Source organism: Chanodichthys erythropterus, chromosome 14 (assembly GCF_024489055.1).
Source record: "Chanodichthys erythropterus isolate Z2021 chromosome 14, ASM2448905v1, whole genome shotgun sequence".
Lineage (NCBI taxonomy): Eukaryota > Metazoa > Chordata > Actinopteri > Cypriniformes > Xenocyprididae > Chanodichthys > Chanodichthys erythropterus.
This window is the reverse complement of record NC_090234.1, coordinates 25,508,363-25,525,375: the sequence shown is the minus strand read 5'-3', so window position 1 is coordinate 25,525,375 and position 17,013 is coordinate 25,508,363. Positions and strand designations below refer to the sequence as shown.

General features: G+C 36.3%; 1 protein-coding gene across 1 annotated transcript in view; it reads right to left on the bottom strand.

Annotated features, from left to right (window-relative positions):
• Positions 1-1,348: 1,348 nt before the first annotated feature.
• Positions 1,349-17,013, bottom strand: part of cntnap5a (contactin associated protein family member 5a) — an 84,438-nt gene continuing 68,773 nt past the window's right edge. Inside the window, exons 14-24 of the mRNA XM_067409120.1 lie at positions 16,274-16,430; positions 14,388-14,515; positions 14,066-14,236; positions 11,315-11,533; positions 10,927-11,166; positions 8,608-8,832; positions 6,259-6,392; positions 4,803-4,887; positions 4,079-4,282; positions 3,137-3,211; positions 1,349-1,545 (exon numbers count right to left, since the gene is read on the bottom strand). Of these exons, the coding sequence (XP_067265221.1) occupies positions 1,349-1,545; positions 3,137-3,211; positions 4,079-4,282; positions 4,803-4,887; positions 6,259-6,392; positions 8,608-8,832; positions 10,927-11,166; positions 11,315-11,533; positions 14,066-14,236; positions 14,388-14,515; positions 16,274-16,430 (1,835 nt within the window). The remainder of the gene's footprint in view (positions 1,546-3,136; positions 3,212-4,078; positions 4,283-4,802; positions 4,888-6,258; positions 6,393-8,607; positions 8,833-10,926; positions 11,167-11,314; positions 11,534-14,065; positions 14,237-14,387; positions 14,516-16,273; positions 16,431-17,013) is intronic.

Genomic DNA, 17,013 nt, shown 5'->3' with positions numbered 1-17,013 from the left:
TCTTCTGTCTGCATGCTAATGTTGAACCTTCAGAAACATGTTATTACCAGATGTAAATGGGGTCAGATTGTCTTAGGGAAGAGTGGATGGCCCATGACAGATCGTGATTCACATGGTTAGTGTAACACAGAAAGTCCTGAAACAGCACTGTGTGCGATTAAGGTTAAATTCCATCATCAGTTCACAACATCATCATGTCAACAGAGAAAAATGTCCAGGTAACCTAGAACAACTCAGTCAATCCAGAATCACGTTTGGGGTTGGTATGATTTTTTTTAATGTTTTTGAAAGAAGTCTCTTATGCTAAGAAGGCTGCATTTATTTTATCAAAAAACAGTAATATTGTGAAATAGCCAAACTAAAATAATGTTTTTCTATTTTCATTTATTTTTTAAATGTAATTTATTTGTGATGGCAGAGCTGAATTTTCCAACACAAAATTTAAAAGAAGAGCATTTATTTGATTTTTTTTTCTTTCTTTACTGTAGCTTTTGGTTAATTTAATGCATCCTTGCTGAATAAAAACATTAATTTTAAAAAAAATCTTACTGACCCCTTAAGGATTTGTTCATCATCAATATGGCAGATATTTCACATCATAACACAGATGGGTAATGTTACATTAGACAGCATCATGTTTAAATCTACAATATTTCTGCACATTTTTTTTTTTTTTTTTTCAGTTTCTGAATTAAGCCACTTTACTGAATGAGTTTGGTCTCTGTTAGCAGCTTCTTTGTGAAACAAAAATCATTTCCTAAGGACAATTTTGAATCGTCCTGCATGTTTGTGCATTAACTCATTTCATTAACAATGCTTTTAGGCAGAATAACATAAAATTATAAGCCAGGTTTGGACAAGCTACTGTTCTTGAAGCGTTATACTTTTCAAATAGTGTACCACGACTTCCTCCTACAATTTTGCCACTTCAAAGATGTTTCTGGTAACCTAAAAAATTCACAGGCTTTAAAATATGTGTTTAGTTTGTTGTTTTGTTAAGAGTACGATTAACACTTCAGAATCCGCATTCATGCACTAAAGATGACAGTGTCATTCTCCATTCCAGTTTCTATCCAGAGGGCATTTTATTGAATTAATACAAACACCTCCTAACACACCACTCACATCCCATAAATGACCTAATGTTGATTGATCCAACACTTGGGGCAAGCACTGTGAAAACTACAAGCTACTACTTACACAGATCAGAAGATTCCGCTGTTCCCAAAGCGAGGGAATCTCCAATTAACGATCCTTACTGGATAGAAAGGGCCTCATGACACGTTTGCCGAAGGAGACACAGGAGGAACTGACAGCTGAACTGAAAACTACAGGGTCGGATCGTCCATCAGATGTAGTATTCTTGCATGCTGTCTCTCATGGAGTTGTGAAGGTGAAACTCTGCCCTGTAAGCAGCTTCAAGGCTACGTTGGTGCTCCTTTTCTTGGAGGCTTGCAGTTCTTTGAGCTTGTCGATGTTGGTAAAGGAAGCGGGTCATCACTGCCAGCACACAGACTGTACTGAAGACTGCAGCTGTCACCACACCTGTGAATCAGAACAGACACTCAGATTATGGGTGTCTTGAACTGGAAATGGGGCTGCTCACATAGGACCCACTCTTGCATTTCATAAAAAGCTAAATGGAGACCAGTGGAACAGAAGAAAAAGAAGGTCTGTCAAGGCACAAATTTATATATTAAAGGGTTAGTTCCACACCCGTGAGACCTTCGTTCATCTTTGGAACTCAAATTAAGATATTTTTGATTAAATCTGATGGCTCGTGAGCCCTGCATTGAGAACAAGTTCATTTAGACTTTCAAATGCCCAGAAAGGTACTAAAGATATATTTAAAGCAGTTCATGTGACTTCATTGGCTCAACCTTAATGTTATGAAGCAACGAGAATACTTTTTTTGTGTGCCCAAAAAAAAAAAGAAAAAAAAAAACTTTAAAGAACTTTATTCAAGAATATCTAGTGATGGGCGATTTCAAAACACTGCTTCATGAAGCTTCGAAGCTTTACAAATCTTTGTGTATCAAACGATCTCAAAATGCCAAAGTCACGTGATTTCAGTAAACGAGGCATTGTTACGTCATAAGTGTTTCCAAAGTTCAATGGTTCACATGACTTTAGTCATGATTCGAAACAAAAGATTCGTATAGCTTCGAAGCTTCATGAAGCAGTGTTTTGAAATCACCCATCACTAGATATTGTTGAATAAAGTCCTTTTTTTTTTAGTTGGACAAAAAGTATTCTCGTCACTTAAGGTTGAACCATAGTCACATGAACTTAAATATGTTTTTAGTACCTTTCTGGGCATTTTGATTTTATCAAAAATATCTTAATTTGTGTTCCGAAGATGAACGAAGGTCTGACGAGTGTGGAACGACATGAGGGTGAGTAATTAATGACAGAATTGACATTTTCGGGTGAACTAACCCTTTAAAAGGGTTGCATCCTTTCAGAAAGGCATCTTACCCTTTAAAAGAACATTCCATGTTTAAGTTAAACTTAGTAGGCGGCATAACAGCACAATGTCCATTATCACAGAAAATATTTTGGATCTTGCATCTTTATATGCCACACCTGTGAGGTGGATGAATTATCTTGGCAAAGGAGAAGTGCTCACTAACACAGATTTAGACAGATTTGTGAACAATATTTGAGAGAAATAGGCCTTTTGTGTGCATAGAAAAAGTCTTAGATCTTTGAGTTCTGAAAAATGAAAAATGGGGGCAAAAACAAAAGTGTTGCATTTATAATTTTGTTCAGTGTAAAAAAAAAAAAAAAAAAAGATAAAATAAAATAATTACAATGACAGTAAATGTGCCAGTAAATGCAATAATTGAATACTCACACATTCTATAATTTTCCTTTCTCCTTTAATGGAACATTTATGCTGCCAACAAATAACTAACAGTCAACAATCCCTTGCGACAATTTTAATGGAGATTTTATTACCATAAGTTACTGCGCACAACAAATTACCAATACAAAGTCATTACCCATTTCTGAAATAAAGAGAGCAAAAAGGAAAGATGAACATAAACAATACGTGTGATAGTGAAAGCTCATTTCATACTTCACTGACTGTTACAAATGAGACAATGAAGCAGACTGAGGTGGTAAAACAAACCTCCGATTACAGCTGAATCAGGCTGGCTGTCGTCTTCACGATGCTCGTTATCTTTTCCCACCTCCTCTCCGTGATCTACAAGATGGTGGAACATGCATCACACAGAAATACAGCACAGACTGAACTCTAAAGACATTTTTTTTTCTGACAGTTTAATATGTGTGTGCAAAATGCAGTTGCTTTACATTTTAATGGTTTAACCCTTTTGTTTTTCAGAATGACCATTATACCTCATTTACATTATATTATTTCTTCTTTTAAAAAATATCTGTTCAAAGTTAAAAAGTTAGTTTTGTGTCTAAATCTATTAATTTCAGTTATGACAGATTAGTGCTTGTGTTGCTTGGCAACTCTGTAAAAATGGTTTAAAAATTCTGCATCGTTCTCTATCATGTTTCAATGATATCCTGTGCATCTGATGTTTTTTTTATTTATTATAAACTGATTTACATAAATTAGCATCTGTATCTATCTGTACTGTACATTTTTAAGAAATAATTGAAAAGATAATGGCTGATATAAAAAAAAGGACTCTCTGGTTCTCTGACATCACATACATTTTTATATTGCCTCTTGCAATTATTTTTAAGTGTTCGCTTTTTAAATTGCATCTATTTTTCTTCAAACTAAACAAGCCATAGGAAGTCTTTATTATGCCAGGAGTAACTTTGAAGCTATATGAGCCATTAGTAGCACAAAAAAGCACACCAGGTGACCCAGTGTCATGGTGAATTAGGAGATGTTTACCACCAAACACAATTGTGGTGCCCATCCTTTTTTTAAATTGTTATTTAAGTGATGGATATATGTCTGGCAGCATTCCATACCAAAACCATTACTTAAACTGTATTGCAAAGAAATGCTTTACTTAATGCTCTCAAAGGCAAAAACGATCCATTCTCAAACAGCGTGATCATTTCCTACTGATTTCTAAGAACTTACCTAAACGAGACACAGAGGTTGAAAGATCAGCTAATGCTCCGCAATTTGATTCCAGTAAATGTCCTCGTATGCTGACCAGAGAGCTACCTCTGTTCAATAATGCTGCCTTCAATGGAGCAACGTGGTTGTACTGGACAGATGAGAAGCAGCCGATGAATCCTTTGGACCCTGCATGAGCTACCTCATCATCCATTACATCACTTCCTGTTTGGGAAAAATAAAAGTATATAGGTTAGACATTGTTTCTGTCACACACATTTACAGTAATTTCTCATTAAAAACATTAATTTGAATTGTGCATATTATTGTAAATTGTGCATTTATTTCAAAAGTTACAATACAGACAGGCACGAACACTTTCACTCTTTTCAAATCCCTGAATATTCCAGACACAGGCACAATTCTGCTCATGTGTTTCATGATTGTCAGACACCTTGAATGACTGAAAAAAGATAAAAGGTTTCAAACTGAATTCAGCCTTCATTGTTGAATCACCCTTGTTTAATGTCAGGAAAGGGGAAATTCAAACCCATCAAGTATCATGACAGGTTATGAATAGTCAGGGCACTATGTAGCGGGAGTATTTTAGGTGAGGAAGGTGCAAAATAACATTCATGAGTATGTATCAAGATAGGTTTTATCCATATTACAGATAATGCTAAATCCCACAAAGGCTTCAATTAGTGTCTTTTTAAATAGGATCAATTTACAATAGGATCATTACCTGTGACTTTTCCCAAGGTCAGTGACTTCATAGAGTTAAACGCTGCTTCATATGAAAGTGTGTACTTCTTATTTTCATGGTCAACCTATAAAAAATAAATACATAAATAAAAAAATCTGGGGCAGTTGAATGAATAAATGATAAATCACTCACTATATCTGTCCACAATTTAGCATATTCATTGTCTTGGCATCATGTTGAAAAAGTTTGGTTTGAATCAAACTCGCTAGGAGTAATAGTTTAAAATTCAGAGCTTGATTTTCAAAAAAAAACACATTCAAACCAAAATATCTGACTTTCTTTTGGTTGGAGCTAATGACTGTAAATTAAAAAGTTGACCAGCACGATGAGAACAATATATATATATATATATATATATATATATATATATATATATATATATATATATATATATATATATATATATATATATATATATATATATATATACATACAGAGTTTGGTGACTTTTATCAAAAGGTGGCGCTACTGAGCCCCTCCACCACATCTGTTTCGAAGGCCTTGGCCATGTCTACTGGCTGAGACCTCTAACGTGTGTGCCAAGTTCCATGCAAATTGAAGCATGCTAAGAGTCTCAATTCAAAAAGAATATTAAGGTTTGATGCATTGCCATGGTAACAGAACTTAAGATATCAAGAATCCTTTTGCAGGTCTACATCTGCCATGTTTTGACATTATTCTTACGAAGTTTGAAGTGAATCGTGTAAAAATAAGGGCGATCTCAAAGCATTTTGAAAGTGACACATTTCCTGTTGCCAGTTGGTGGTGCTATGACTTTGACTCACAGTAGTCACATCCATGTGATTGGCCTCCTACAATGAACACACAGCTGAAGTTTTATCAAAATCAGTATATGCAGAAGTTATAACACACTTCCCGTTTCCCTATTTTTTGCCATAAATTCGTTTCAACGCCACGGCAAAAAATCTGCTCGCAATTTAGCATCCTCAATGTCTTGAATTTACACTGACTGAGTTTGGTTGCGATCGGATGAATCCCCAAGGAAAAGTACATTCCAGACCATGAATTTTTTAAACAGCCCATAATAGCTAACTTCCTGTTGGGCTGGCGTGAGACTTAGAGTGCAAAAGTTGTTCGGCTCGATGAGATCTATAACTGTATGAAGTTTGGTTACTGTAGGTGAAACAGGGTGCGTTACAGAGCTCCTCAAATACAACCATATAAAAGGGTGTGCCACAGAGCCCCCCCATGACAACTTGTGCCCGGCCGAAGGTTACTAAGTGTGTGCAAAATTACAAGAGTTTTTGAGCATGTTAAGGGACCCAAAAGTGCCCAAAAAGTCGGAAAAAAAATTAACCTAAGGAAAACAATAGGGCAATTTAAAAAAGCAATCAATTCCAGTTATGTAATGTCTTTTGTGTTCTAACATTTGCTAACCATAGCATGTTTTTATGTATGCAGTGAAATATAACACCTGAACAAACACATCCTTTCCCTCCCGCTGGATGTGAACTCTATGCAGCCGTCCGTCTGCCAGGCTGCTCAGGATAGGGCTAAACACATCCGGTCTCTTCTCCTTATGCAGTTGGTACCAGATTTGTAAACTCCCTGAGAGGAACAAATCAATGCATTAGCATATTTGGCAAACGTTACTTATAGCTCTAGTCAGGGATGAATGATTTTGTTGTGAGCATGTTGTAAATCATTGTAAAAATCCATTTTATTATCCAGTTGGTACTTGGATTAGTCAAGCAAAAATTAAAAGCATGTAACTCCAGTCATGGTGAATTATGTATGTTCCGATATAATAGTGAGTCATCCTGTAGCGTTCTTACAGAGCTCAGCAGATGGACTCCTCAGCTCCAGCACCCAAGATGAGTCTTGCATAAGTCTAAGACAACGCATTTATATATAGACTATGCAGGACCTTAGCAGCTGCTCTTAAAGATTTATAAATATTAATTCCCTGGCAGCCCTTAGCCCTTTTTACTCTGTATTGAATTTGTCAATACACATTTATTTGTCCTTCCTACACACATACAGTGCAAATAAAGGGTCAAGGTGCAGGTTGTTGCTGAGATTCCCTTACCAAGTTGGTATAGTTATATCTGAGACGTCTCTTGACTTTCTTTGTGTGCCAAGGATTACTGCACTTTACACTTTCTGTCAATATTTCTAAAAAGCATTGTGATTGGTTTTAGCACAGCAAGAATGTGGGTGGTACTATTATGTAGGAATGAGTGTTGCACAATAAAATCCATATTTTGGTAAGCTGGGTGATGGCATGACTGATCTTAAAAGAATAGCTCTTTCTGCTTTTTCTCAGCCTCTTGTGGTTCTAAACCTGTATGATTTTCATTCTTCCATGGAACACAAAACTTGGGACAGTGGGATGCCGCTCTTTTCCATACAATGAAAATGAATGGTGACCAAAAGGACAAAAAGCACAAAAAAGTATCATAAAAGCAGCCATATGATTTAGCACTATATTCTACATCGTCCCATATCATATCATAACCGTACGCGTATCCCACCTCAAAAGCAGCAAAAGTGTTTTGCAATAAAGTATGAACACAATAAGTACACTGTAGGTTACTTATTTTTTGTGTAAGTACATACAGGACACCTATTATAAAGTGTGACCAAATGTCCATTTTCTTTTTGAGTACTACAGCATTGGCTTTTCCTAGTAAATTTTTACTTACTGCTGAAATATGTATCTAAAAGCTCTGTGTGACACACAAGAGCATTCAGCTAGACAAAACCAGCATTCTTGTATAGTGTAGAAAACAGACAGTCTAACTAAAAAGTAGAAAGCACATGAAATTTGTATTTAAAGTCATCATGAAATCAAAATTGACACTATTTACTTTGTTAGTGCGTATTACTAGTCTTGTGTTGAACAATTAATCAGTGCAAGTTAATACACATAAAAAAATTGTTTGTCATTGTAATCTTTAATCAGAATCTGAAAAGTTACTTCCAGTTTGGAATGGTGTTCCTTCTCTGATGACGTCAGTTTGACGGCTTGGGTTGAAAATGCTTAAACCACTCCCCCTCCAACCGTTAGTCTGCTATGAGCGAAAGATGGAGAGGAGGCGTACTAAAGTAAAACCTGCCCTCTATTCAATATTCCGTTTCACTTGTAAATGCATTACAACACTGGAGAAAAGTCGTTTGCAACTTCTGGGTCACGCGGACAAATACTTCCATGGTGAAAAAAACATCTAAACATTTTATTTTGGTGGCACTGGCCAATTTGCTGTCACATAAACTAGGTTTTGAAGCATGAATTAAATGTTTTGGGTGAGTAACTACATTTTGCAATAGAGTTCTGATGTTCCAGCAAACAATTGTGACAATTACACTTAAGAGAATGTTAAGACAGTTTTAAAAAAAATGTGCCGAAGCGATTAAGAAAAACTGTAATGTGAGCTTGAAGAATAGCATAGAATTAGGAGTTCTGGTTATGTGAAAAAGCCTGATCTTGCTTGGCTGTTAATGTTTTGCTAGTTAATTGTGATTTACTGTTAATACAATTCATACACCTTCCAGTAATCTACAAGGCTGTAAAACTGACAGTTAAAGAACCAAATCAGCAGGATTAATCAACAGCCTTGCGGCCTTAATCTAATTAGAGAAGAACACAATCAGAGAACTATAACTTTTTATGTTTCTTTAAATTTAATCTCGCAGTACAGCATTCCACATAATAGAGGACGTGAGTAATTAATTTAATACTACAATATCCCTATTATAGACATATAAACCTTTCATAAACTAATGTGATCCAGCATGATATACGTTTGCACAGCCATCTCACCGTTCCGTGCTAAGATGATGGCTACATACTGCTGGCTGAGAGTGTTGACTGTGAGCAGCATGGCAGGACTCTGAGTGGTCTGGAAACTCAGTGCTATGTTGTCCCTGGTCTTGCTGTACTGAGAGGGGACAGACAGCACTGTGGCCGACCTGTTCTGTATGACGGAGAATGGCTCCTGAAATATGTAGGTGACCGACGCTCCTCTTTCAAAGGACATGGACACCTCTGTGGACACAAAAAGAACAGATGGATATTGTCACTGGCTATAAATCTAATCAGAGTACACCTGATTTCCTACAAGTTTTGTTTAAACACTTTAAGCAGGGGGTATGTGACTATAGAAAATCTGTGAAGACAAACTCTGAATGTTGGCTTGATAAATCCTTGTCTGAATATATATGAAAGACCATTTACAACTAGTTTTCTATAATATGATGACAGACGGAAGGAAAGAAAGAAAGAAAGAAAGAAAGAAAGAAAGAAAGAAAGAAAGAAAGAAAGAAAGAAAGAAAGAAAGAAAGAAAAAAAGAAGTTTAAAACAAGGGTTAGTTCACCAAAAATGAAAATTCTGTCATACTCAAACTGCCAAAGTCACATGACTTTGTTCAGTAAACGAGGCTTCATAACATCATAAGTGTTTCGAAATTTCAATGGTTCACCACTGGGGGCGTGACTTTGGCAGTTTGATACACACTCTGAACCACTGATTCGACACAAAAGATTCGTCACAAAAGATTCGTAAGGCTTCAGAACTTCATGAAGCAGTGTTTTTAAATCGCCCATCACTAGATACTGTTGAATAAAGTTGTTATTTTGGTTTTTTTGCCGCACAAAAAGCATTCTCGTCGCTTTATAATATTAAGGTTGAACCACTGTAGTCACATGAACTGTTAAATATGTCTTTAGTAGCTTTCTAGGCATCTGAAAGTGTTAATTATCTTGCTGGCAATGCAGGCCTCACTGAGCCATCAGATTTTATCAAAAATATCTTAATTTGTGTTCCGAAGATGAACAAAGATCTTATGGGTTTGGAATGACATGAGGGTGAGTATTTAATGACAGAATTTTCATTTCTGGGTGAACTAACCCAAATATTTACAACCCTATTTAAATATTCCACATATCACAATAAATCAATGACTACTGCAGCAAGAATCAAACAAATACTTTGGCATTAATAATTACAATTTCTTTTCTGTCAGATTTTCAATAACGTGCATCATCACAATGATGAGTCCTATTAGATACAGACTATCAGACAGACAGACTAAGGCAAGAGAACAAAACAGTCAGACTTTCTCATCTCATCCTCGGCGCCTTTGATCAGCACAGCTCATCAGATCAAACTAAAGGCAGCTTAACACACATCTGACTTTCTGATGTCTTCATGAATACAAATGTGTGGATTTTCCCTCCTTATTTACTGACAAAGATTATTCAACCTTTATTATATTGTATTATATAACCTTATAACAATATTTCTGTAAACATTCAGAAAGGTATACGTTTTCAAATACATCTGCCAGTATGTCAAAACTTTCATTAACAAGAAGCTAGAACATTCCACCCACATAAAAATAATGGCAAATTCAAACATAGCAAGGATAAAATAAGCCAATAATGCTTTGTTGTTCTGTATTAATGGCAGTTTTTTTTTTGTGTGAACTGAACGATACTTATGTAAAAAGTAGCTTTGTTTCAAAGTCTGTACATCAAGATGTTCAAAAATCCCACTCAACACATACGCCTCCAAGACTTCTGTGCTTCAGTTCTCATACAGGCAACATCAAAGCTCTCCAATCCAGCATCAGAGAGCCTTTGATAGAGCCGAGTTATTCAACGACTGGCAGCGCTTGCCCGCTGACATATGGATAAATTATTTTTACAGTACATTATGCAAATATATAGGCATCACTAAGTCAACCATGAATTCATGTTTTATATTACATGGCAGTTTCATCATGTATGAGACAAAGATGATGCTGTTGGAAGTAGGCTATTCATTATTGCATAATGACTGTCTGCAAAAACAATTCTATTTTACATTTAGGATTTTAATTGTTAGATTGCATGTGATTATTAAAAAGGAAATTAATTTAATATTTTATTCATTTATTTATTTGATTATGTTTATTTGGTATCCACCAAGTCATAGTAAAAAGCAGATTCTCTCAAATTAAGTATGTTATTGGTGATTATGAATAGTCTTTTTAAGTGCTTTCTTTTTTTCTTCTTGCTAATGTTAATTTTCTGTGTTTTGATTTTACGGTTATAAAAGGTTTAATTTATTGACATCACTAGTTAAATTTGGAATATTACCTTCTGTGCAAGAGGGTCCCCCATAAGCAGAGTTAGTGCAGTCGCACATGTAACCGCTGCTCTTCTCAATGCATTTCCCCCGATTGTGACAGAGCCTAGCTGAGCTGCTACAGTGACCCGCACACCCTGAACTCACTCCTGGTGTCACTTTGGCCCGTTCCTCCATGTCAAAACTCACTCCGTTCATGTTTAATGACCGAATACATCCAAGAAAGCCTCTTTGTCTTGTGGCTGTGCCCCCTGAGAGATGAAATGATGGAAATAAGAGCAATCAGAAATACTTTTCAGTGGCAGATGCATGAAATGACACCTACTAGACTGAATGAAGAATAACAAACAAATAAAACACCTTCCTTTCTGTAATGCACATTCAAAAGGTCAGTTTTACCAACAAACAGCTGGTTTCCAAGCTGCAGGCGAAGGTGTCCATCAGGTGGGGTTTCTATGATCCGCAGGGGCAGCTGGTCAACCTGCAGGCATGCCTCTTTCACATTGCGTTCGGCTCGAACCCAATGCCACTGCCTGTCGTTCAGTGGCACAGGAGATTTGACGGTCAGGACTACTGGCCCGTCGCCCGCATTAAAGGAGAAAGTCACTGCTGATGGAGCTGGGTGCACAGGAACATGAGGATTTGAAAGCAGCCTGAACAAGTAGAAAAACTAACACTTCTAAAACCGCTAGCATTAAAGCAAATCATAGTGCAGGGGTTCTCAACCCTGGCCCTCGAGATCCGCTTTCCTGCAGAGTTTAGAGCCAAACTAATCTGCTTGTAACCTTCTAGTAATCCTGAAGACCTTGATTAGCTTGTTCAGGTGAGTTTGATCAGAGTTGGAGCTAAACTCTGCGGGAAAGTGGACCTCGAGGGGCCAGGGTTGAGAACACCATAGTGTGTTAACATTAGTTGCATCTACAGTGGGTACGGAAAGTATTCAGACCCCCTTAAATTTTTCACTCTTTGTTATATTGCAGCCATTTGCTAAAATCATTTAAGTTTATTTTTTTTCCTCATTAATGTACACACAGCACCCCATATTGACAGAAAAACACAGAATTGTTGACATTTTTGCAGATTTATTAAAAAGAAAAACTGAAATATTACATGGTCCTAAGTATTCAGACCCTTTGCTGTGACACTCTATATTTAACTCAGGTGCTTTCTATTTCTTCTGATCATCCTTGAGATGGTTTTACACCTTCATTTGAGTCCAGCTGTGTTTGATTATACTGATTGGACTTGATTAGGAAAGCCACACACCTGTCTATATAAGACCTTACAGCTCACAGTGCATGTCAGAGCAAATGAGAATCATGAGGTCAAAGGAACTGCCTGAAGAGCACAGAGACAGAATTGTGGCAAGGCACAGATCTGGCCAAGGTTACAAAAATGTTTTTGCTGCACTTAAGGTTCCTAAGAGCACAGTGGCCTCCATAATCCTTAAATGGAAGACGTTTGGGATGACCAGAACCCTTCCTAGAGCTGGCCGTCCGGCCAAACTGAGCTATTGGGGAAGAAGAGCCTTGGTGAGAGAGTTAAAGAAGAACCCAAAGATCACTGTGGCCGAGCTCCAGAGATGCAGTCGGGAGATGGGAGAAAGTCTTTGGGGTCTGAATACTTTCCGTACCCACTGTATATTAACAAGAGATAAACATACACAATTTTGCAACATTTTGGTTAATGTAGTTAGTTTCTACATACATACATACTACATATACGTACATATTACTACATATACATACAGTATATGTTAATCAGTGAGATTTTAATTAATACTTTTATTTAGCAAGAATGCATTCAACTGTTTAAAAGTGATAGTAAAGGCATTTATAATATTACATACGATTTCTATTTCAAATTCTGTTCTTTTGAAATAATAAGAAGATATAAGTGTATATTAATATATATTTATCATTTAAATTTGTATAAATTAACATTATTTTATGTATTATGGACAAACATGAATTAACAGCAAACAGTTATATATTTGTAAATTAAAATTAACACTTAAAATAATTAAGGGTGCGTTCACACTTGTAGTTCGGTTCGTTTGGTTCATTTGGTCCGGACCAAAGAAGAAAAAAAAAACATTTAGTCCTGGTCCGGTTAGCGTTCTCATTGGCAATTTTATCACCGAACCAAAAGATGCCGAACCTTAAGGCATAGGGATACATTCACAACGTGATTGGTCAGATTTTATGACGTATTGCCTATTTTGAGACAGAACTTACCGAACATCCAAAACAATTCTGTGTGCTGAGGTAAACGCACTTGTTATGTGTGTGTCGCCTGCATGTGGTCGCATTTTGGCCAGCTGGGAACTCGTGAAGAGCTTATAAAATGTGTAAAGTAGTCAAAACAACGGCGGGAATCCATCCGTCACACACACAAATGATCTGCTGAGTGGAGACGCGCGTCTGATGCCTGTCATGGGCAAACTCGCGTCTATAACAAGAAAAACCGACATGCGTGAGGATTCTGTCCTTTTTAGGGTCTCGTCTTCCTGTTTTTGGTTCGGTTACATGTCTTTGGTCCGTGTTGCGTTCATATATCATTCGAACCGCACCAGAGTTCGTTTGGAAGTGGACCGAGACCCATCTTTTCAGCGGTCTCGGTCCGCTTGTTTGGTGCCCACCAGGGTTCGGATGGCAGCGTTCACATTATGTTCAAATGAACCGCACTAACCGAGCAATCGCACCAGGGTTCGTTTTAATCGAACCAAACATGACAAGTGTGAACGCACCCTATAATGCTATTTACAACATTTTTTATTGTTAGTCATTATACCTAATGTAAGAAATTGAAACTTATTTTAAAATATTACCCAAGTTATATTACAATTGGAGGCATCATTGCATTAACAATCAGCTAATCATAGTTCAAGGCTCAGTTTCCTCTCTAAAGATTTTCCATGTGTATTTCATCATTACACAGTGCCTCTAAAAGTTTCTCAACCCATTTATTTATTAGTCTGTATGGATTTGTACACCAATCGATAATGGATTGATAAGAATTGAATTTTGTTTAGTTTAATATTAACTTCTTTTTTAGATTTATATTAAATTATTTGTGCTATTAGATTTCTAAAACAGAAACCCTAATCTGACATTTCTACAGTCTTACAAATGTATGATGATGACTCACAGCTCAGCTCAATCCTGATAAAGTCTTGAATGCCCCTGTTTTCCAAAAAGACCCCGGAGGGGGAAGCAGTCTTGAAGTAGAAGGAGACATCGAGGGAAAGCTCTGCCTGAAGGGCTGGGAACTGCAGACTTGAAGCCGCTTGATAAAAAGATACAGCATTCCACAGGGACTCTAACAGGGAGGAAGAAAGATATATGCCATATATTTGATAGTCTGGACCGTTTACATATTCCTTTTATACATAAAATTATCTGCCATTTGTCTTCTTGTTTTCAAACATCATGTTTCACAACAGAAGAACAGATCAGTTCAGTTCACGTACTGTCACCAGAGCACTGCAGGGGTCCCACAACATACATGGCTTCAGAGCCTTGTCTGTAAGTATCGCCAATCACAATCTCCTGCACCGGCAAGTGCTCCTTATATGAGAGGACACCAGTGTCATTCTCCCTGTAAACAAAAGCTCAAATTCAAAACAGTACTAACAATAGATGTATAAGGCAACAAGTACATAGCAACAGCATTTAGACGAAAAAAAAAAAAAGAATGCACACAAATAGACCATGGTTCACATTCACTAATCCTTCATAGAGTAGCCTATGCATATACTTATATAATGCAGAAATCATGCAAAAATCATCAATTTACTTATATTTTTGATGCATTTTAAAATAAACTAAAATGAAACATGGATATGTTAGATATACACTACTGTTCAAAAGTTTGGAGTGTTAGGATTTTATTTTTTGAAAGAAATGAATGCTTTTATTTAACTAGGATGCATTAATTTTATACAAAAGACAAAGAATTATTTCACTTTCAAATGAAAATTACCCTTAGCTTTATTCACCCTCAAACAATCCTACGTGTGTATGACTTTCTTCTTTCTGATGAATGCAATCAGAGAAATATTAATAAATATCCTAATGCATCCGAGCTGAAGAAAGTGTTTCCAACCACATCCATCCATCATAAATGTGTGCTCCACAAGGCCTTCTGAAGTGAATCGAAGCATGTGTGTTAAAAAATTTTCATATTTAACAAGTTATGAAGTAACATATCTAGCTTCCGCCAGACCGCCTTCCTTATTCAACTTACGGAAAAAACGGAACTGGTGTTGCGTCAGTTACACTTTTTCCGTAAGTTGAATAGGGAAGTCTTAGGACTTAGCGTAAGCTTTTTGAACTGCAAGAATTTTACACTTTCTTTGTAAGTTGAATACGGAAGGCGGTCTGGCGGAAGCTAGATATTTTACTTTCATAACTTATTGACAATGGAGATTTTTTTACACAAACGCATCGCTTCGCTTGAGAAGGCCTTTATTAACCCCCCGGAGCCGTGTGGAGTACGTTTATGATAGATGGATGTGGATGGAGACACAGCTCATACTCGTTTACTGCCATTATAAAGCTCGGATGCATCAGGATATTTATTAATATTTCTCCGATTGTGTTCATCAGAAAGAAGAAAGTCATATACACCTAGGATGGCTTGAGGGTAAGTAAAGCTTTAGGTCATTTTCATTTGAGTGAACTAATCTTTTTTTAAATTTATACAAAAAATATATTTAAAATAGATGCTGATATTTTGAAACATATATTCATCAAAGAAAATTGTATCACAGTATCCACAAAAATATTAAAGCATTACAACTGTTTTCAACTGAGATAATAAAAAGAAATGTTTCTTGAGCATCAAATCAGCATATTAGAATGATTTCTGAAGGATCATGTAATACTGAAGACTGGAGCAATGATGCTGAAAATTCAACTTTGTATCACAGGAATAATTACATTTTAAAATATATTAATATTAATATATATAAAATTGTAAATTTAATAAGCATTTTACAATATTACTGTTTTACTGTATTTTAAATAATAAATACAGCTTTGGTGAGCGTAAGAAGCTTTAAAATAAATAAAAAAAATACATATCATAAATTCTAAATGTGATAACTTAGTGACCCTAAAATTACGTCTTATTTCAGAGTAAAAATGTATATACCTGGATCTGGTATAAATTCTGAACAAAAGTAATCTAGGCTTATATAAGGTGTTTACTGTTTTTCATCAGGTTTTGAGCCTTGTCTGCGCATATAATTACGCAACTTGTTCACAATTATCAGTGAATGAGACCCAGCGTTACTAAAAGTAAGGTCCATCTCTGTAATCGAACAGACATAATGAGTTGCATTTGCCTTGTTACCATGACATTCTGTCAGCATCACAGTTGCAAAAGTAGTTCATGTCGACACAGTTCTCTTCCAGTCCGCAGGAGCACTGCTGCACCCCTGGCTGGTATCCACCCCAGTAGGTCCTCTTCTCTCCTCTGCGGTCCACCCACCAGGACAAAGGGGTGCCATCTGCAACAACACCAGACATATTCAAGTTATGGAGAACCTGTATAAATGTAAGGCTCAAGAAATGTAACATCAATATTGATGCACAACAAACTCATTGTTGCTATTTTAGACCTGCACAGTCCTCTACCGCCTCCCAAAATAAAAGACAGTTCTATGCATATAGGCACAAATATTAATAAACAAACAAAACAGTTTTTAGTGTGTTAATAATAATGTGGGGTATAGAGACATAATTTCATATGCAATTGACTAAATCACACACTGACATTATAGTGCTTTTTTTTACTTACTTATACCCCAGTTAATGGGGTAGCCATAGGTAGTGACTGCTGATATATCAAAGATGTTAAGGTAAAATTTCAATGTTCAAATAACTGATAAGCAAGCAAACAAACAAACAAACAATTATGTATGATCTTCCCTATGTGGTCCATTTTGAACATGCGCACAAAATGGAAACAAATTTATTAAAAATGTAAGGAAAAGTAACAGTAAAAGTGACAATAATTACTTGATGACAGTGACTATGGGAAATCTGATACCCTTGATTTGTGTGAAAGAGAGAAATTTGCAGTCTCAATAA